A 22717-nucleotide genomic window follows, 5' to 3' on the forward strand; every position below is an offset into this window, starting at 1 on the left:
GCTGAGGGAGCTGAGTGAGGAGAGCAGATGCCTTCCCAGAGCCCCCAGATAGAATCCCTGGGTTCTGGAGGGAACAGAGGATAGTGCTAGAGAACTGCAGCTCTGCCTGTGCGGTCCAAAAGTTGCCTGATGAGCTGCCGTGTGCTCTCGGGAAACCTTTGTCATCTGAGTGATCACAGGAGAGCCAACTGCAGGCAGGAGCCCGAGAATAGAGCATGATTCGGCCCACTGAAATAAACATACGATTCTGAATCACACAGCGGCACTCGGGATGAACAAAAGTCGTTCTGGACATAAGACAGCTGGTAGCATGCAGACTGTGAGCTTTATAAAAAAACTTAGTGGTGATGGGCTTGGCGGCGTGGCCTAGTGGCTAAGGTCTTCGCCTTGATCCCATATGGCCGCTGGTTCTAATCCCGGCAGCTCCACTTCCTCTCTATCTCTCCTCCTCTCAGTATATCTGACTTTGTAATGAAAATAACATAAATCTTAAAAAAAAAAAAAACTTATTGGCTTCTTCTAGTCCTCATAGAGTTGGTTAGACCCAAGACTCACAAAGGATCCACAGCCCACTGCTGTATCCTAACTGCTGTGTCACATGATGTCATGGAGTCTGTGTCTTTCATTCATGTATGCATCGGGCGTTATTTCACCGCCCTTACGAGACGGAAGCTGCCACTCTGTTTTCTGACAGCAGTGCAGGAGCACCTGCACACAGCACTGCCACACAGCTATTCCCACCACGATCCCACTTGCAATTGAAGGATTCTTGGACTTCTTCAGCTAGGTTAGCCTTTAGATTACAGAGTTCCGAGTTAGAATCGCACACACACAGAGGAGAAAGCAAGGGCTGTCTTCCTTCCGCTGGTTAATGCCCCACATGGAGCTTCTTCCGGGCATCCCGTGTGGACACAGGAGCCCAAGCACTCGAGCTATCCCAAGCTATAATTGGGGAGCTGCTTAACAAGTGGAGCAAGCAAGACAGGCTCTGGTGCCACCATAGCATGCTGGTGCCACAGCCTGAGGATTAGCCTCCCTGGCCACTGTGCCAGTACCTTCTAAGTGCAGCTTTTAATGTAGATTTTTATGTTACAATCAGTCCAAAAAAAATCTTTAAAAATACCATCATGTGTATGTTTTCCAAACAAATTTTATGGCTATGAACAATTGATGACTTAACGAATAGCAATTTCTTTTGGCTGTCCAAAATCATGTCCGTATCTCCCTTTTAATACCTCAAAGCATATTGCTTAGGGTGGAACTGAAGGTTGTAAGTGAAAATTCAACAGACTTCCTGACACAACATGGATGGGGACCAGTGGTTTGCAAGCCTGTATTGGTTTCACACTTCTCCAGAAACTCCCTTGGGATGCCCTTGGTTCTTTAAAAATCATTTTCATATAAAATGAGTCACTACCAAGAACAAAGGATCCTGACGCTCCACTTCTGTTACTACGATTCCTCGCTAGACGTGAAGAACTGACCCACTGTGTCAGCAGGGGAGGTGTTTGTGCTAGCTGAGGCGAGTGTGTGAAGCCCATGAATGCTGGTATTCTTGCTCTTATCCTCAGGGATTTGTCATCTAATGTGTGTATCAGCTCCAAGTTCTTCATTCTGCCAGCTGCAATACCCCCAGCCGATATTTACCTGAACTGTATTGAACACACACAACCTGGCTGCTTGTCTACACTGGGGAGGGTACTGGTGCTTTGTGCTATCTGAATGACTTCCTGTGTTTGTTTGTTTGTTTCATGTTTACCTGCCCAAAGAGCTGCCAAAAACAATGAAATCCTTGAAGCTGCAATCTGCCCTCCATGTATGAAACTTCTCCTAGATGTGGTTCTGCAGCTCAAAGCTCAGAACGACGGTTCTGATGAGTCCCCCCTGGGGCCCCAACCCACACTTGCTGGGTGTTGACTAGAGGAGGCCACTGTCAGGAGGCTCTTCGCCTTTGCGAGCAGCAAGGCTCCCAGCAGCCTGCTGTCCACGCCCAGGCTGGCCCCGCGTCGTGGAGCTCTGTTCGCCACCTAGTGTCCGGAGGGAAAACAGACGCGGGTCTGGGAGCCCCCTTGTCAAGCACACAAAGCAAGGAGGCGCCCTGCCATTTCACTTTAAGTATCTTCAGGCTTTTCACAATGTCAGATCCTTGCTTCAGGTTACTGTTTCTCGAATGCACCAGCATACCTTCTGCATTGTGCCAAGGGCTCACTGTAACCTGGCCCTGGCCTTAGTGCAAGCCCCTGGCATTTGCTGCATTCTTAGCCCTGGCAGCTGGCATCGTGTAAAGACATGGTCTCAAGTGAGAGTTCTCTGGCGATATACTTGCAGCCCCAGCGCCCCTCACACAACAAGCTCTTCACTGGGGGGGCACCACGCCCTCATCACTCCATAATATTAATTCTTCCTTCTTCTCTCTCTCTCTCTTTTTCCTCCAGATTGTCTACAAAGCCTGGCTCTGTTCCCAGTATTTTGAAGTCACACAGTTCAACTGCAGAAAGACGATTCCTTGCAAGCAATACTGTTTGGAGGTCCAGACGCGGTGCCCCTTTATCCTGCCGGACAACGATGAAGTCATCTACGGAGGCCTCTCCAGCTTCATCTGCACAGGTAGAGTGCAGGGCACGGCTTGTCCAGGACGTCCAGTGGTAGGGCTCTCCGATGGGCTGCTTGTTGGCTTTGGTGCTTCTGTCCACAGAGTTAACCTTGACGGTCGGGCTGGTACTTTTCCGTGATTTCGTTAATAATAGACTGGCTGCAGAAGGGTCCAGCTCCCATGCTTCCGTAGCTGTGCTGTGGCTGAGAACACGGCCACCTAGGCTGTGGAAGGGCAGGGCAGAGGGAAATGCCACACTCACTTCTTAGACTGGGAGATTCTGCCTGAATTGTCCTCTGTATGTTACATAAGAACGGAGGATGGGAGCAGGCTGTAGAAAATCAGGCCACTTCTTCAAACGAGTGGCAAGTGTATGTCCCCATATGAGCTTTCTGAGTTGCTCTCTGCTGTTTGAACTCACATGAGAACCAACGGTGTGAAGAAAGGCCTCCAAAGTCATCCAGCTGAGGGAGTGTGCGTGTTGGATGGGACAGATAGGAATCTAGGAACACTGCTTGCTGATTCAGCCTGGGCAAGAGACCCACCACAGCTCTGATTTTCTGTACCTGGCATGCAAGACCTCATGTGAACACAGAGACTTGAGTGGGCATGGGTCTTGATAGACGAAGAGGAGACCCTGAAAGCCTTGTGTTCCGCCAGTGCTGAGTAAGCCTGCCTGCTGCTCTGTGTCCCCTTGCAGTAGGATGCTGGTCCAGGGCACCCTTGCGGGCACGTGTCTTCAGGGATGGTGTGTTGGGTGTTAAGAGTATAATATTGTCCTAAGTGTAGAGGGACATGACGGTCCCCGTCTGCTGCTGGCCTCTAGGACACAGTGATGCATTGAGATGCCCAAGACAAAAACAAATCCCACCACTTGAATCACTTCCACCTGTATTGTTCTGGGTGAGAAGCTGGCCAGAGGCAGTCTCCCCATGAGCTGGACCACTCCTCACACTCCCAGCCATCACTGAAAGCTGAGAAACACAGTTTGGCTTGCACACATTGTCTATGGGAGATCATCTAACCACTGGTAAAATAGGAGCAGCCCAAGACAGAATTCACCAGCAAGAGCCTATTCATTGAGTCTGACTTTCTTAGAGGATTTATCATAAATAAACCTCAAAAGACTGTTAGTTTTTGATTGTGCCATAAAACGTTTTGCAGATGTCATGAGTGCATTCATATGTATATTGCTTTTTTTCTAGAGTAGATCTGTAGTTTTACACACATGCACACACATGAACATGCACACATATTCTCTCTCTCTCATACACACACGGAGGTTGGGGTATCTGCCCTTTTTCTCCATTAGGACTCAGGCTTTGTCTGCATTTGTGGAGCTGACAAACACATTTGGATGTCCACTCTCTGTCTCCATACACATCCGAGACCGACCAACCAGAGGCTGCATTTAATCTCTGCTCAGCACAGCAATGAGCTCCACTTGTGCTGTTGTTGAGATTCAGAACAGTTTCTTCCCAGCTGTGACCATGGCGTTAAGGAAAAGTAAAGGGGAAAGAGCGATTTGCTTTTGAGCCTGGGGAAATGCCAGTTCCGTGAGAGGCTTTCTGAGACCATGTTCACGTGACAGGGGGGTCTCACTGTGCTGCCATCACCGTTAGCTGGTCTTGTGCAAATGTGCAGAATCCATTTGGAGGCCATTTTATCATCTTAAAGAGTGACCTTGGTCTCTGCATCCGCAACTGATAGCCACCGTTTGCAGCTTAAGTTGTGGACATCCCTCAAGAGCAGACTGCTGGACCCAGCCAAGAGATAGGTCCTTCTGTTGCCCTGCTGGCTGCAGCCCTCCCTGCCAGTGAGAGCCCAGAGTGGCTCCCCCTGGGGACAGGTTAGCAGAGAACTAGCCCCAGGAGGAACAGAATGAGACTGTAGAGACCTCAAAGTTTGCTGTGGGCAACCTGCACATGCACAGCCCTGATGCTCAAATGCCGAGATACATGGGGCTCATCTCTCACAGAGGTGTGTGAAGGTCTGAGTCGTTGATGTTCACATAGGCTTGCAGTGACCATGGGCCATGCCAGGTCCCTTTGAGCGTGGTGAGTGAGGTCTGTCTTGTACTCAGAAGGGCTCACTCCAGGATTGAGGCTAACCTATGGCCACCTCACGGCACTGTTCTCCCCTAGCACCCCTCCATCCCAGACCTGCCAGGCTGTGTCTCGGTGAATGACACACAAGGACATTCACAAAGCATGATTTTATTCAAGGGAATTCACCAGGAAGGTCAATCTTGACCTTGCCTCCAGGAATTTCTCCTTTTTCAAAATCTAATATTTTTCCCATCCTGTACACTGAAAATTATAATCACTCCTCTCTGAGAGCCGAAGGAACAGATGGAGTCTCCTTGAAACAAACTGACGGTGGTGTCCCCGCCACTTGAAGTTCATCTCCTCGGCCGCTTCTAGAAGGACACGGACCCCCTCCTTCCGGCTGAGGTGGTTCACAGCTTCTCAGCCTCCACAGAAGTAACCAGCAGGCCCCTTACGAACAACCAAGGGACAGGTGTCATCTGTGAGAGGCGGTCATCGGTGGTGAGGGGTTCCTGGTACCCAGCCTTCTAGGATGTGGCAACTCGAGGGCACACCCTGACATCTTTCCACACCAAGTGTGTCTCAGCCCTTGGAATGGGTGCACCATGGGGAAAGTTCTGGAAGGGTAAACTTTCCCTGCACATCCAGGGGTTGTGATAACAGTTGTTAAATTCTGTTTCACATGGCTTTTCTCCACCAAGGCCGTGCTACTGACCCATGGCTTGGAATTGGAGATGTTACATGTTTGCCTTTGAAGCCTTGGGAGGCAGTGTCTCATTGAGGCAGTCAGAGAGGGATAAACAGAGCCCTGGCAGGATGGCTCAGTGCCCAAATCCTTGCCCTGCATGCCCTGGGATCCCATGTGGGCCCCGGTTCTTGTCCCTGCTGCTCCACTTGCCATCCAGTTTCCTGCTTGTGGTCTGGGAAAGCAGTTGAAGACGGCCCAAAGCCTTGAGAGACCCAAAAGAAGCCCCTGGCTCCTGCTCCTGAATGGCTCCAAAGCAGCTGTTACGGCCATTTGGGGCGTGAAGTAGGGGACAGAAGATCTTTCTCTCAGTCTCTCCTCTCTGTTTATCTGTATTTTCAATTAAGATAAATAAACCCTTCGTTTAGAGAAGAAGAGACATAGCAAAAGGAGGAAGAAATGAGAGCTCTGAGGGCACGTGACCCGCTCCTGGGCTTTGTGGCTGTCTGATGGGTCAGGGCCAAGGCCGCAGCCCTCTTTAGGGTGGTGAAGGAATGACGTTTAGATGCCTCTCGGTTTTTCTGCTAAAGGGACGTTTGCAAACTGACCCAGGGAGTGGATCCAGGCACAAGCGTACTACCCAGCCCGGGTCTCCCCAGGGGAGCCAGGCCAGGGGACAGCAGGGGGACCTCAGCAGCTGCAGCTCCCAGCAGGGCGGACAGGCATTGCCGCAGGAACGCCACCGAAGGCTTCCCCGACCCACTGCTTACCTGCAACTGTGCGCGTGGCTGAGGGTGCCATGGCAACAAGGATCTGGCCATCTCCCGGCTGCTGAGACGCTGGAGATTTGCCGCCGTGTCTTGTACAGGGAAACTAGAGGCTCAACGTCAACGCTGGCCAATAGAGAGGAACCGTATTTTGAGAAATTCTAAATTCCATGGTGACAAGAGTAAGGTGACATTTTCGCCTCTTGGGGAAAGCCCTTGGGCCAGGCTGTTCCTCTGGTGACAAAGGGGTTAGGATGTGATGGAGGTGAGCGCCGCCGCGTGGCCAGGCCGTGCTACTGCGGGTCATCTCCATCAAGGCCCTTAAACCAGCAAGGCCAGATCGCACACCTGCAAAACCCCTCCTGGGTTTGCCGAAGTCCAGCAGCCCCAAGGCAGTCCTGCTGCTTTTCGGCGCTATGTCTGGCCTAATCTAAGACGAGAAATAAAATGAACTATGCCAAGAGGAGCTGAGAAACACTCCTGGAAAATTTGTCAAGACTGGTTTTGAACAGGCCCCAGGAAGCAGCCAGGCTGGGTCAGCATGAGCCCTGAACTCACTGCTCCAGGCCTGCAGCTGCCCCCTGGCCTGCCCCCGTAGCAGCAGGCAGGTGCGCTGGGCAGTATGCATGTAACTGTCTTCTTGATGCCTCCAAGGGAAGGTGTCAGAGACACCTGGAGTTGTCTGTTAGCCTGCAACAACAGGGGCAGCTACTGTTCCTAACAAACACTTCCATTGCTTGCTGGATCTTTCAGAGGGAAGTCCACCCTCTGATCAAGCCAAGCTTGGAAAGGCCTCGGTGCCAGGACAGCCAAGCCAGCTAGTCTGTGCTTACATGAAAGGCGAATTCAAGCATTGGAGAGGTGTTCTGGAACAAGGAAGTGATGGTGTCCCCACCTGAGGGATGTCCCACAGCAGTGACCAGAGCAGTGAGCCAAAGAAAGAATTCAGATGAGCTGTAGGAAGGAAAACTTGGCCAAAGGGATTTCCTGGAATGAATGAAATCTCACTTAAAGTGTTTGATGCCTATGGAGACACAGTGGGAAGCATGTACCCCATTTTGGACCCTTGTGCTTGCTGGGCCACCATCAACAATTCAGTCATTGCCCAGGAATGCAGGCTGTCTGCGTCAGGGTAAGTTCCAGCTGCCACAGTCAGTGTGGCCTTTTCATGGACTTAATCCCACACCTGATGTTGTGGAAATGAGATCAGCCTGTGAGCCCAGGTTCTACATTATAAGTGGAGCAGGTAGCCACCTGCCACCCATCCTGAAGGTAGCCTGTGAGGGTCCTTGTTAGAGGCACAGCTATAGAAAACCAGCTGGGGTGGGGAGATTCAGAAAATAACCCAGCCGCAGCTTTCAGGTTGGGCAATGCAGGTTTAAGTAGATTTAAGTGCTTCTGCAACACACATCCCATTAAAAATGAACAATACAAGCCTTTTATAACCTACACAGTTTTTTTTCTCGTGTAAGACAAAGCTATTGTGTTCACTTTTCTGTAGAAAAGTTTGTGCTGATTGGCTAAGAGGCCAAACAGAATAGTCGGTGGGACATTTTAGGTTGTACCTGCACAGCTACAAATGCAAGAATAGGAGTGCAAAGAGAGCCAAAGTGTCTGAAATGTTTGTGGAAATGTTTGTGGAAACAGTTCCAGACGTAAATGACCTCATTCTAGTGTCCATGTGGATACCATATCATAAGCAATATCATATATATCATTATATAATCATATATGTAGACTTTGCATGATTGTACGAACATGTAGTTTAAATAGAAATATTTCACAAGTAATATAGGTAATTAAAATAGGCAGTCTTTTAGGCTCAAAAACAGAAAAATCAATTTTTAAACATTGCTTTAAAGTCAGTGTTAGAACTCAGGAAGGATTGTTTCCACCTTAGGTCAGTAGGCACTGATGGAAAAGGTACAACCTTCCTTAAAAAAACAGAATATATGAAGCTGCAATGAAACTCCTTTAGGAGCAGTTCACCTGTTACTTCGTTGGCTCACTGTATCACGTTATTAGTTGAAATGCCATTTGGTCTCTTTGGGTTTGCTGCTTCTTTACCGACAGGCCTCTCCTCCACCTCTGGCTCCTCCCCATAAGGATGAAACTCGCAGAAGCTTCCACTGATACCCTTCCTGCACTGAGCACCTCGTTACCAGAGAGGAAAGGAAAGACGTTGGGGTTGACTTGGGGTATTTTCCACAAGTTAGTCTGTTTGTGGGCTGGAGAATTCTAAAGAAATCCAACTTCCTTAGGCAACAATGGAAAAAATATTGCAAAGAAAATGAAAATAATTCCCGTCACAAGTGAAATAATGACCCCATTTAGGGATGGTGCTTTTTCCCCACATCATTGCTTTTTTACACCCAATGTCACACCCAGGGAGAGGTTTTGCCTGTCACCCTTCCCCATCCCTCCTCAGCCACTGCCAAAGCTAGGTCAGAATCAACTAGGCCCTGAACATCTCACATTGCTGTGGTTACACATCCCAGACCACATGTGCCTGTCCCTGGCTTCAGCAGGAGCTCATGTTGCCAGTGACTGTTTCCTGTATTCCCCCAAGTGTCTGGCACAAAATCAGTACTTGAGAAGCAATTAATGATTGGGGAATTGTGGAGGGAAGGAAGCTGTGCAGGCCTCTGCCTTCGAGCCAAAGCAGGAGGATTAGGAATACCCGTCACTCAAACTCATACACCTTCTTCCCAGACAGCAACAAAAACAGGAAGACCATTACTGGTCTCCGAAAACCTTCTTGTCCTCGCACCCCTCTTTCCTGGTATGTGCCAGCTCCTGACGAGTCAAGCTCACAGCACCAGCATGGGGCTCCATTGCCCAGTCCAGCCTCTGAGATCACAACGTAGAATGCCTTAGATACAACATGAGGGCTAAGCCTCAGGAGCGGGTGCTCAGACTGTTATAGAGTGACAGGTGGCGGCTGGCTCCCCACCACCATCATTTATATGCTGTGATCCTAATTCTAACGTCTCAGAATGGGACCTCGTATAGATATGATTTTGTGGGGAGGAAGTCAAGTTAACATGGGATCATTAAAATGGCCCTAACCCAATGATATTCTTATTATTTAGTCATTCAGGACTGGCTTCACAAGACATCTCACACTGTGTGGCTTAACAATCCTGAACTTGTCTGCCAATTCTGCAGGGAGGATGTGCAAAATCAAGGTGTGGGCAGTTCAATTGCTTCTGCAGCTTCTCGCCTGGACCTGTAGGGTGCGTGCTCTTGCTGTATCCACACATGCTCTCTCTCTCTCGGCCTTCAAGAGAGGAGTTCGAAGGGGACATGATCAGAACACTGTACTTACAAGTGCACACACAGACATATAGAGGGAGAAAATCATGGAGTAGATGGGGAGGAAAGCTGGCTGTTCACCAGCCAAGAAGAGAGGCCAGAGACAGACCCTCCTTTGGGGCCCTCAATAGTCACCAGTCCTATCCTTGAACTGTCAGCCCCTTAACGACTTTGTTGTTGAAGCTCCTATTCTGTGGGACTTCATTGTAATGGCCCCAACTGACCTAGAAACTGAGCAGTACCTCACAATTTTGAAATGAAACAGGAGCAGGCAATATCATTTGATTAAAAAATAGAATTCATTCCTTTACTTGATAACAATTATGTGTACTTCAGAAGTTGTAATGAAATCAGGGTATAGGAAGCACAAAATATGAATTAGCAGAGCAGCAAGAGTGGCCAGCCAGAAGGACTTCAGGACTCACAGTCACGTGGCGTGAGTCCTCGGGAGCAGAGAGACTTGCACACGCAGGTTCCACCAAATGTCTCCCATTTGCAATGCTGTGGGTGAGCCGTGTCCAGTGTGTGCTGATTTAATAAGGAAAGATGTTAAGCCTTTTATTTCCAAAAACTGCAGTGAGTTTTCCCTTGGTAAAATCAGACACTGTCTGTACTCTTCGCTCAGAACTCCACTTCAAAATATAAATCTTTGGAAAAGAAAAACATGAGCCAATGGAAACCTACCTAGAGAAACTTTCTATTTCTAGATTTATTTTTCCATTTGGAATTGCTTGCTTTGTCACTTTGAGCCTTGGTATCATAGGTTTTCAAAGAAAATATAGATGGATAGTTTCATTTAACAATTTTACAAAATTCCTGGACAGATTTCAAATTCCCAGTCTTTATAAGAAAAGAGTGATTTTGGTCTCTGTCCATCTTATTTGCTTCCTTCACCAAGAAATAATCATTAATTAATGCAAGCAGAAGGAACATTTCATGTGGATGGTCATTAAGCCTACAGCTCACAGGAGTGGGATGTTTGGTGCTAACAGGTGGATTCCTATTGGTGCTGGACCTACACTGTAGGAGAACTGAGATGTTTGGGACTGGTTCATGGAGAACGGATTCAGTCATAGGTTAGCAATTCCTGCAGCATCATGAGACAAGATGTCTTCAGGGGCTTCAACAGCTGGTATTTCTCTAATACGATAGCTCAACATTTGAATTTAGGAAAGAAGAAATCTTGAACAGATTTAGTCTATTTAGTTTACTTAATCTACTTAATCTTGAGACTAAATAGCTTTCCATAATTCCTACAAAATTCAGCAGTAAAAGCTAACAGAACTAATGTTCTAACATAGCTCTCTACCCTCTTATTTTTAATCTGAAATTTTTAGAAGTTTCATAACTACTTCATAACTATTTCTTACCAGGCATTCTATAGATTGTGACTTATTGAGAGTGGTCTGACTTCTGGGTATTATTCATTACGTCTCTGCTTTTATTTTAAGATGCTTGTTATACTTACTGCACAAGGGGGGCATTTATAAGAATATATGTGGTGAATGTACGCATGTTTAGATTCCTTCTCCTACATATTTCACTATTAAGAAGTGTGGTGGTCCTCGTTCCCCTCACTTTCTCTTTCATTTCATACAGACTATCATAAAGATGTATGAAAGACCCTCTGTTTTCTAGTGCTGGCTTCCCAGGCCACGTCTCGGTGCCTCACGGTTCTATAGAAGTGATGTTGCACACTGACCCTGTTGCTCAGCTGTGTGAGGGGTTTGCAGGCCGCACTCCTTTCTGGACACTTCGGAAGATGAGCTTGCAGTCCTTCAAGGTCTCAGCAGGGGCCTGGTGCTTGCTGTGGTAGTTCCCTGACACGTGTTTCTTGCCAGCTGTCAGCTGATGACAGTTTCCAGCTGTTTGCCTCCTTATCTGCCTTCCTTCATCTTCACAAACAAGATCTCTCCCACTCCTGCCTCTTGTCTCCATTTTAAGAGCACCCGTGATTGGATCTGCCTAATCCTGAATAATATTTTCATTTTCAAGTTGGTCAACAGGCAACCTAATTCCACTGACATCCTTAACTCCATTTTTGCCATCATAAAACATGTACACATTCTGGTGACTGAGGGTTGAACACCTTGGGGGAAGGGATCCTGTTGCCGGTCACATCTGCACAGTACCAGGCGTTGCGCCAGATGCTGGTGAGACCAAGAGAATGAGGGACATGGCTCATGTCCAAAGAAACACATCATCCTCTGTAGCAGCACGCAAGTTGGAGGAAGGCTTTCTGGGGGACCTGCCATCTGAAGTGTTAAGGAGTGTTAGGCAGGAAGAAAACAGCCTGAGAAGTAAGCAGAGTGCTGTTATCACAAACCAACCAGTGAGAATGAGACACAAAGAAATGGTGCTTCCATAAAGCGGCTCCCCCAAACAAAACAATGAGACCCATGGTGAAGTTTTCACGCATACTTTCTGAGCTACATTGTCATGTCTGTCACTCTCCACACTATTGTACATTAATCCTGGCTAATGGTTTTGAGTGCTATGCATATAGGATGAACCGTCTTTATGTCTCCACAATGTGCACTTGAGGAGAAGGTAAGGACACCTTGCAGGTGGCAGACACCCGACTCACAGTGACCTCACTGCAAAAACCCAGAGATAAACACCCGGACGTTGTTCATGCACTAGAGCCTGGATAGATGACTCACAGAGGCACAGATGGATCACACACAGACACACGATGTAGACAGGCAGATGTAAAGATGTGGATCAGCTTGATGTACTTAGAGATGAGACACGGGTGTATGCATCTTCCTCCTCTGTCCAGTCCAAGCTCCAAAAATGATTTGGCGTACTTTCTCCCCACCTCTGAGCTCTGCTTCTCTGTTAGCTTATTTCAGCAGTAGGTTCAGGTGTCAGTTTCTCAGTGTATAAATTGCAGCAGGAGGCAATCCCTTCATTCCTGTAGTGTTCAGCCATCATGGATCAGCTGCACTTGAGTCAGGAAGGGCTCATCCCTGACATTGTAGCGGCTTTTCCCAGAAGGCCATGGAGTGTTTTGTAGACAATGCACTAGGTGCCCACCGGCCTGCATGCTGTTGTCCTGGACCAAGGAGTTTGCGTGAATCTCAGAAATCTGCTCATCTCAGATTGAAAAAAGTCCAGTCCACCTTTATCTTGTGGTTAAAATATTTGTTATTATTGCTTTAACCCATGTAGTTAAGACTCACTGTCTGTTCTCAGTTGTAACACTAACCTCTTTGTAAATCTAACTATCTTGGTCAAATATCCTAAATCTACAGCATCCATTTTGCATTTATAGTTATTATTTTCATGCTAGGAAAGCATGCTAAATTTCAAAACATGAGGAAACAGACATACCAAAGGGAGAATATGAAAACCATGATCTGTCACAAGAAAAGGACACTTTATATCATGAACAGCATTTTGAGTAACTACATATGCTCCCACAGCACGAGCTAGTGTCTGTGTGATAGAGCAATGTGAATTATTTCAAGGTTTTAGTAATCACAGGGTGTTTTGAATATATGTACATAGGCTCACAGACTTTATAATCATGTTGATCCTCACCAGCAAGGTACCATTAACATTTCACTGTTACTCATGGAGTGTTCCATATTATTATTTCCAGTTCCTTAGATATGAATTAAATAACATAACCATTCCTGGTTTCCTTCTTTCTTTCATCCTCTCTTATGCTCATTCTGTATTTTCCATGTTTTTGCTTCTTGTAGGAAACACCAAATCTTTTTTTAAAAATCTGATTTCCTCACTTGTAGTAGAAATATAAGTGTACCAAACACCGGGACTATCCAGAGCCGACCCTCAGCACGTCAGCTTATTGCCCCAGGGAAATGTTTCAAAGCACGCTTTAATTTTTCCTTGTATTGTTTTCATTTTGGCATATCTCTAATTCCGTCAGATATTTTTTAAAATTGTAATCAGCAAAAGAAGATAGCTAAGCTGTTGTAAGCATGACTGTCAATGTCATTTCAGATATTATATGTTCTAGACTTCTCAAGAATGAGTTCTGGGTGTTAAATCCTTTTCAAAAAGAATTCTTTTCTGGTGGCTTATTATATCAGACTGATTCTTTTGACTAATTAGTGAGCATTGTGAGGCTTACCCGTATTGTGTTAAGACTTAAAAAAGTCTTATTTTATCTATTTGAAAATAGAATTACACAGAGAGAGAGAAAGTTTTCCATCTGTTAGTTCACTCCCCAAATGGCCACAATGGCCCACGCTGGGCCAGACCAAAGCCAGGAGCCACATGGGTCCAGGGACTTGGGCCGTCCTCTGCTGCTTTCCCAGGTGTATTAGCAGGAGCTGGATCAGAAGTAGAGCACCCGAGACATGAGCCAGTATGCATATGGAATGCCTGCAACTAGGCAATGGTTTTACTCAGTACATCACAATGCTGGTTCCTTTATGAAAACTTTATAGGTTCTTGTGTTTGAGGAAACGTAAACCAGTAACCCCAAAAGCTAATAATGGGCAAGCAAAAACAGAATAAACCAAGACACTGTTAGGTGAAGTGAATTACAACTAGGTCTCTCTACTTGCACTGTAACAAAGAGAGTGAACAATTAACAATGCTGCCCAAGTCTGCCCATTTGCAGATTGGCACATCAGAATGCAAACTAAATGACTGTTGTGTGACTTGGTGGAAAATGAATCTAAGAGGACTGAATTTGCAAGAAGCTGTGCATTCTGGGGAAAGAGAGCAACCTGAATTGGGCCTGCCTACCACACATCCAGGGCTCAACCTCACTGCCTTGATGATGTCCCTGTAAGAAAGTACTTGCAATTCTTTTTTTTTTTTTTTTGGTAATTGTGTTCTTATTTTTCTTTTAAATATTAATTTTATTTTTATTGGAAAGTCAGATCTACACAAAGAAGGAGAGACAGAGAGAAAAATTTTCTGTCCACTGGTTTATTCCCCAAGTGGCCGCAATGGCGAGCCAGAGCTAAACTGGTCTGAAGCCAGGAGCCAGGAGCTTCTTCTGGGTCTCCCACATGGGTGCAGGGTCTCAAGGCTTTGAGCTGTCTTGACTGCTTTCAAAGGCCACAAGCAGGGAGCAGGATGGGAAGTAGAGCTGCTGCGACATGAAACAGTGCCCATATGGGATCCTGGCAGTTGTAAGGTGAGGATCTAGTCCTTAGACAATTACAGTGGGCCCTATATGAATGTTCTACTACCCATATCAGAAAGCAATCAATTCAATTTGAATCCAAAAAATAAAAGGGGTCAAATCTTCCTAGTTAATATTCAGTTTGCTCCAGATGATCTTAACTGTATAGGATGAGACTTCTTTCTTCTCCTTTCCTGCACTTTTGTAAGAAATCATTGCTTTTGTTTAGAGTATTACCCACCTAGGTTTTAGTATTTGAGTAAACATATTTTGATTCAAACCAGCTGTCTTTAAACCATTTAATATTTCCAGAGCTTGTGAATCAAATCAGGAAAATCAGTCTTCCTGAACTCATTGGAAGTGAAGCATCCTTTGGATGTCAGGGTCCATTTGTGGGGCCTCTGCACGCCTCGGGACCGCTAGCGCTTACCTGCATTTGCTTGAGGGAGCTTGGACACGCAGATGGCTTTGTATGCACCCTGCTAACACGCAAAGTCTGTTTTAAAGAGAAGCAAGAAATGTTGTTCATGCTGGGAACACACTGGCAGATCCAAGCGTTAGCACCCCCAGCTCTTGAGTTATGAGTTGTGCTTTGAAACTGCGCAACCACTGCTTTTCAAGTTCATTCCTTTGCAGAGTTGCATTACCACACAAGTCTAATATTAAAAAAAAAAATCAAAAACAAAAACCAAGCATCAAAACTGAGGCCCATATCCTATACAATGACACTGACGCTGTAAGTGAGCCCGTAGTGACATTTCAGAAAAAAATACAAATAAATCAAAATACAGCACAGTAGATAATGATCTTGACAAGGAATATCAAGTGTGTGTGTGGCTTGTAGTACCATTACATATATAAAAGGGATGCTGATCTGGCAGTGCCCAACAGGTTGCAATAACAACATCCATGAGACAGATTCAACATTCTTTGGTATCCTCTTGTGATATAAATCATGTAGTACATTTCCACTGGAGTTCTTGTGTGCACTTCGCCATCCTCCCTCCTTGGAAGAGCAGTTCAACCCAAAAGTGAAAGCACTTCCCAACAGCAGCTTCTTCCTTCTGATGGAAGAGAAAGTGGCATTGTTCGCTTTGCCCCGGTGATTCTTCCCGTCTACTCGGGAATCCTTTACACCCAGAATTAGTCAGAATAGAGGAGAGGAACGTGAGGCATGCTATCCTAACGTGCTCAGTGCACGCATCTGCACAGAGATGGAAACAGCTGCATTATACAGTCCGACACTCTATCCAGAAACCCCTTCACCAAGAATCTTTAAGGCAGCTCTCAAAAATTTCCTCCAAGATGAGGTAGAGAACTAAATTATTTGTTAAGTGTACATTTTCTTTTTAAATTTTTTTTATTTTTATTGGGAACTCAGATATACAAAGAGGAGGAGAAACAAAGAGGAAGACCTCCCATCGCTGATTTACTCTCCAAGTGGCCACAATGGTCAGCCAGAGCTAAGCCGATCTGAAGCCAGGAGCCCAGAGCTTCCTTTGGGTTCCCATGTGGGTGTAGGGTCCCAAGGTTTTGGGCCATCCTAGACTGCTCTGCTATGCCGCGAGCAGGGAGCTGGATGGGAGGCAGGTCCACTGAGACATGAACCAGTGCCAATATGGGAACCTGGGGTTTCAAGGCGAGGACGTCAGCTGTTAGGCCACTGCTTCAGGCTCTAAGTGTACACAGTCTTTGCCCATTACTGTTTTTTATTTATATTTTCTCAGAATAAATTTTCACAATTAAAGAATTAGTACCACTATTAGAAAAAATACTCATGTTAAGATATTCATATTTAGCAGTGAGTATTAGATTTCACTTAGATCTTATTCCTTCTTTGCTCTTAGTGAAATACTACAAAAGTTGAGGAATATTAGCTGAGGAAATTCTCTGCTTGGAGACATTTCAAATGTCCAATGTATTTTTAAACTTCATGGTCTTAATGAATGGGTACATTCTTTGTATGCTTTCCCTGACATTTTAATATGGGGGTTTTGGTTTTAATGTAATGTCCTTTTCCAGTTTTTATTCGGACTGAGGCACAGTTGGCTTTCCGCAGGACCACGTGTCTTTCTGTAGTGTCAGCGCCATTGTTCTCCCTGTACGTGCATGTGCCGGGGTCAGTGTCAGGCTGCACACATGATCTAAACCCTCCAGTTCACTGTTGCAGTCTCTTAAAGTAGATTTTTTTCTTGATTTCCACTCACTAAATCATTATTATCAATGAGTAGGCAAGTCGATGACCAGGTTTTGAAAATAACAAGAAAATTGGTGGAGCAAAGCTTGCTCTCAGGAACATCAGAAAAATCATACATTATTGAATTACTATTTGGCTGTGCAATGATATAAGCCTAATTTATCATTGCAGAGGTGGCACATGTGTCTCAAAACTGACCTGTTTTTAAATGCATGCCTTACTTCCTAGCTTTTGCTTTTCATTTATAAATATGTGATACACATGTTCAAAGTCTCATGTTTTCTACAGATGATCATTGTAATTAAGAATTTGTTCTAGATTTCTTAGATTAATCTTCCATTTTATATTGTTTTATTGCCCAGCTTTAAAATAACTTCAGAAAATTACAAAATCTGTTCAAGGTTATTTATGATATTCTTTTTATCTTCAGGGAGAAAAGTGGAGAGAGTTTGAGAACGGTTCTGTTTTTGTCCTTCTGTAAATTATTTTTAAGCAAATGCTTGATTACATTTATGTTAGACTAGCATAGTAGTAGATACAAAATAAAGGTATATAAAACTCAGAACATGAATTTTCAAAAACCACTGTCTGCCACAGTGAGTTGGGATTTATATGATGATAAAACACGGTCCTGTGGTGAGCAAATCGTTGCTTTTAAGTCTGAATGGGGCTTCTGGTCCAAGCTGAAGACAGATTTTACCTCCCAGCTGTCTCATTTCCTGTTGAACCAAAAGTGAAAACTATAACGAGACACATTCATAGAATCAAGGAAACCTGATAGTAGTACACTGTAAGAACTGAGCCTTTACAAAAGTATGGAAAAGAAATGGCAGAACGGCTATTGCCAAGCAAAGCCTGACCGGAGCCCTCAGAGAACAGCAGGATGACGCCGAGCAGAGGCAAGCTGTTGTTTCAGGAGGACCCTTTGCTAACTGGGACTTCCATGGGAAACTGCAGAGACCAAGACACAAAACAAGCCAGAAATAACCAGGAGGGTGAAACATTGTCAGCAGACACCTGAGCTGGCAGGTTATCCCTGTTCCTACAAGTTCCTTGGTGGTGCTGACTCAATAAAACCCATCATTCACTTCCCAAAGACATGAAAAGAGCCACTGATATGCCATGAGCAACTTCACAATCTATCTCCTATCAGTGCTGGGAGGGGAGCTGTAATCTGTCTATTGGCTCCCTATTCACTCACTGTAAAGAGAATTCTGCCTTTTGGGCAGACTTGACAGTTGAAAGAGTCAAGAGCAAAATGTCACATAGAAGGGTTAGGGTACATCCAACAGAAGCTTTTTGGAGAAACTAAGACCAAGGTGGAGGTGATGGAAGGAAGGATTGATTATGAAAGCAGTGCTAGAGAGCAAGAAAAACAGTTTGTGGGATGAGGCAGTCAGCAAAAGAAGTTATAATGGAACTCAGGTAAACGCATTTGGGATAGCTTTCAAAGAGCAAAACAAGCCTAGATTCTCAACGAAATGAGAATAACAGTGTGGTAGACAGGAGTCAGAACTGTGGGGTTTTAGGACTATTACATTGCGTGCAAGAAGGACATTGTACATTGAATTAAGATTGCTGACCATCTTGGGTTTTTCAGATGCACCTGGAATAATCACCAAAGTTGCCAGGAGAGTCAGTAAGAAAGATGAGGTCAGAGGAGAGGTATCAGAGTTGGAGGCAAGAGAAGGACTCATTCCTGTTTTTCCAGATTTTCTTAAGAGGAACAAAGGGCAATCAAGCAGCGAGTATAGGTGGCTTCTACAACCAACAGCCAACCAGAGAGTCAGGATATTAGTTTCAATCTGATACAACTGGATCCTGCTAACTTCTTGAATGAGCTTGTGCAAGCAAGGGCAACACCTTGAAACGCAGACAGATGAACCATTCCAATCCTCCAAGAAGTCTGATTTCTACCACAGTGAGGTGTGTGAATGTGTGTGTTGCTTTTTTTTTTTTTTTAGCAGTAGCATGAATAAAATCCTGGTACCAGCTTCCGGTACTAGAAATGGAGAACGACTGTGACAGACACCTATAATGTGGAAGTCGCTTTGACACCAGAATGTGGAGGAAGTTGGTGATGCATAATAGAAAACACTCATGTATACATGGACACATGGGTTGCTACTGAGAGTACAGAAGGAAAGGGAAGCAGTTTAAAGGAAATCAGGGCCATGTACGGTATTAGAAAGCTCAGCAGAACTGTGTCCTGCAATTCTACACAAACTAGAGAGTGTTAAGTCATGACCATAACTGTTCAGTTGAAGACATTCCCTACCATTTAAAGGTGTGGCTTGATGTTATCTTGTTGCTGTTAGAGAAAAGCACAGAAAGAGACCAATTGGACAATAAATATTTACTACAGAAAAACTAGCAGGGATGTGACTATAAACCTTGGTAATCCCTCGAATTCTGACAGGTCAAAGCATGAGGTTCCAAAAAAGCTTTGGAAGAAGCAAAGGAGGCTGTGATCCAGGTGGTAGCTCAGGGAAGGGTGGTGGGTGGAGGAGCCTTTTGTATAACGAGATGAATCCCGGTGACACAAACAAGAGTCAACTACCAACCCAGATTGAAAGGAACAGGGACAGCAGGAAGCAAGGGAAGGCTGTGGGACTCCACAATGTTCACTCACAGGAAACAAGTGATGCAAGGGCCAGTGCCGTGGCGCTCATGTTGGAGCATTGCTTCTGATCCGGTTTCCTGCTGATGCATCTGGAAGAGTGGCAGGTGTAGCTAGATACCAGATGGGCCTCTGGCATCAACCCTGGCTCTTGCGGCCATTTAGGGAGTGACCAGCAGGTAACAGGTATGTCTCACCTATCATGCTTGCTACCTCTCTTCATAATTATAGGATCATCTGTCTTTCAAATAAATAAGTATATATGTATATATACATGCGTGCACACACACATAGTTAACTACCCAAATGCAGACACTTTCTACTTTTCACCAAAAAATGAAGACAAACTGAAGAATAGGCTTGTAATGGGGGTGTGGGGCCAAGAATCCTAAGAGCATCCCCAGTCTAAAAATCGAATGGGATGCATGCAGCTGTATTTCAAACCTGCTTTGGCTAAGTGGAACTGTTTGATCTTCTGTTTCCTCTTTTTTGAAAGCAGGGTGACTGAAATCACTACTCTGTCTCTGTTTTATTATTGTATTTTTAAAAAGATTTATTTATTCTTATTGGAAATGCAGATTTACAGAAAAAGGAGAGCAAAGAAAGGCAGCTTTACAGAAAAAAAAGGAGAGACAAAGACCTTCCTTCCAGTGGTTCACTTTCCAAGTAACTGCAATGGCCAGAGCTGAGCCAATCCAAAGCCAGGAACTAGGGGTTTCTTCCATGTCTCCCACACAGGTGCAGGGTCCCAAGGTTTTGGACAATCCTTGACTGCTTTCCCAGGCCACAAGCAGGGAGCTGGATGGGAAGTAGAGCAGTCAGTATATGAACCAGTATCCATAAGGGATCCTGACGCATGCAAGGCAAGGACTTTAGCCACGAGGCTACTGCACAGGGCCCTGCTATTGTATTTGGGAAACAATTAACTTGCTTTCTGTTTTCACAGGTTAAGATTAATTTATCCTGGAATGTATCATGCCTAACATCATAGCTATTAATTATTATTGAGTTGATGCTTTCCTAGGCAGGGAGTGTTGGGATATTACAATTGGGTCGATTCTCACCTTGACACTAGAATGTAGTTAAACAATGTTTTAAAAATCATTACAAAGCATTATGAATCTCAGATCCTTAAATGATTTTCAATAGGGAAAACTTTCAGTTTTTAAACTAGATGCATACTATGTATCATACACATATATTAACTGGGATTGTCTAGAGTTTGACCCCAGCAGAAGAGAGTAAGCTGAGAAGGACAAATAGGATACTGTTGTTAGTGATAACAGTGAGTTCTGTTCATATTAGAGCATTAGTAATGGCATAGCTCTGTAGCTATATGAATTGGCGATATAGAGATGATGGCATAAAGTAGTTGCAACCTGTAGGAAAAACTATACTAGAGGATTGTGTATCAATTGGAAAGTCATATAAGGGTCTGGCATGATAGTGTAGTGGTTAAAGTCCTCACCTTGAATGCGTCTGGAACCCAAATGGGCACCAATTCTAATTCTGGCGGCTCCATTTCCCATCCAGCTCCCTGCTTGTGGCCTGGGAAAGCAGTCTAGGATGGCCCAAAGCCTTGGGAGCCTACACCCATGTGGGAGACCCAGAAGAGGCTCTTACCTTCAGATTGGCTCAGCTCTGGCCATTGCTACCTCTTGGGGAGTGAACCATTGGATGGAAGATCTTCCTCTCTGTCTATCCTCCCCTCTGTATATCTGCCTCTTCAATAAAAATAAATAAATCTTTAAAAAAAACTGAAAAAAGTCATGTAAAATTTCTATGATAATGTACAAAAAGATGAATCTATTTGGCAGGCAGTGAACTATTTAAGTAGTACTATAATGAAATGGGATTTTTTTAATTTTTCAGCTTTAAATGTTAACACCCAAAAAACACAAAAAAGACATTGGAAAATATAACTATGTTAAGCTTAGCATAAAAATAAAATTGGGAAATTTGAGATAGGGAAAAGCTATAGTGAGACAAATTTATTTCACTTTCTGACTTAAAAATACATGCTCACAAATGGATTAAAAATACATATATAAACATACCTATAACAACACCTATTAGGAAAAACAATATACTTAAAATAAGTGGCAGAATAAAATAGAGGAGTATGTCTGTTCTGTTTTTTCTGCAATGAATGGCCAAAGAAATATGAAAATGGCATATGACCAGGTGGGGCTCATGCACACTGAAGGACAGGGAAACCTCTTCAAGAGGAAGAGAAATTGGAACATATTAGAGCATTCTGTGTTGCATGGTTTGAAGGCAGTTTCATTGGCATATTAAAATAATTCTCTCCAGGCCCAGCATGGTAGCCTAGTAGCTAACTCATCTTGCATGTACCTGGATCCCATATGGGCACCAGCCCTGCTTCCCTTCCAGCTCCTTGCTGTGTCCCAGGAAAACAGTCAAGGGCGATCCAAAGCCTTGGGAACCTGGACCTGCATGGGAGACCCAGGAAGAGGTTCCTAGCTCCTGGCTTCAGATCAGTGCAGCTCTAGCCACTGCAGCCGCTTTGGGAGTGAATCAATGGATAAAAGATCTTCCTCTCTTTCTTTCCTCCTCTCTGTATATCTGACTTTCCAGTAAAACAAAAACAAAAGTGGGGAAAAAAGATTCTCCCCAATCCAGAAAAATTAAAGAAACAGATCACATACCAAATATTCTTGGCTTTTGAGCACCAAGAAAATACTCTGTAAGTTTCCAAAATGAAAAAATTTGTTTGGAAAGAAAATGTAGTTGGCCATGTCCTCTTCCAAAGAGAGTGGATCAGCATGCACAGTGTTTGTTCTAGGGATCCATGTCTGGTACAACGATGGGACGGTCCCCAGGGCAGTGCCTTTGGATCAGAGATCCTGCTCATCCTCTGATGGCATTGACCTGAGACAGCCCAACGCTGAGGTCCCATGGCCTGTGTTACGAAAATTCAACCAAGGTGCCTGTGGAAATAGCAGGGCTTGTAGCAGGAAGTGAGTTGCATGTCTCCACCCAGGAAGGGACCAGTGCCAAGTCTGATCACACCATTGCACCGTTTACTCTTCACATGGCCCCAAAGTTGGCTTACCTTTTATTTCATGAAATAAGAGTGTTAGAAAGGACTGTGCCTATCACCTATGTTGTTTTGTTTGCTTAAAATAGTTCTAGTGTGTTTCTATTCATTCTAGCCAAATAACCCTAAACAAAACAGGAAGGAAATTAAAACGTTAAAAATTACTGGGAGGAGAGACATAAAATGTTAATTTAAAAATAACTAGATTTGAAATTCTTCATTGTAGCAAAAAAGTGATAGAAGATGAGTTGAAGAAAGTTGAGTTTCGCTAATTTATTAATTAATGACCCTCTCTGGTATCTGAAAAATATAATTCAAGCA

General features: G+C 44.6%; 1 protein-coding gene across 2 annotated transcripts in view; it reads left to right on the top strand.

Annotated features, from left to right (window-relative positions):
• NALF1 (NALCN channel auxiliary factor 1) overlaps window positions 1-22717 on the top strand; it is a 487213-nt gene that overhangs the window by 459905 nt on the left and 4591 nt on the right. For both annotated transcript variants that reach the window (XM_004577358.2, XM_036493373.2), the window contains exon 2: window positions 2436-2607. In XM_004577358.2, the coding sequence (XP_004577415.2) occupies window positions 2436-2607 (172 nt within the window). The remainder of the gene's footprint in view (window positions 1-2435; window positions 2608-22717) is intronic.

The sequence above is a fragment of the Ochotona princeps genome, chromosome 12 (genome assembly GCF_030435755.1).
Source record: "Ochotona princeps isolate mOchPri1 chromosome 12, mOchPri1.hap1, whole genome shotgun sequence".
In the NCBI taxonomy this organism is placed as follows: Eukaryota; Metazoa; Chordata; class Mammalia; order Lagomorpha; family Ochotonidae; genus Ochotona; species Ochotona princeps.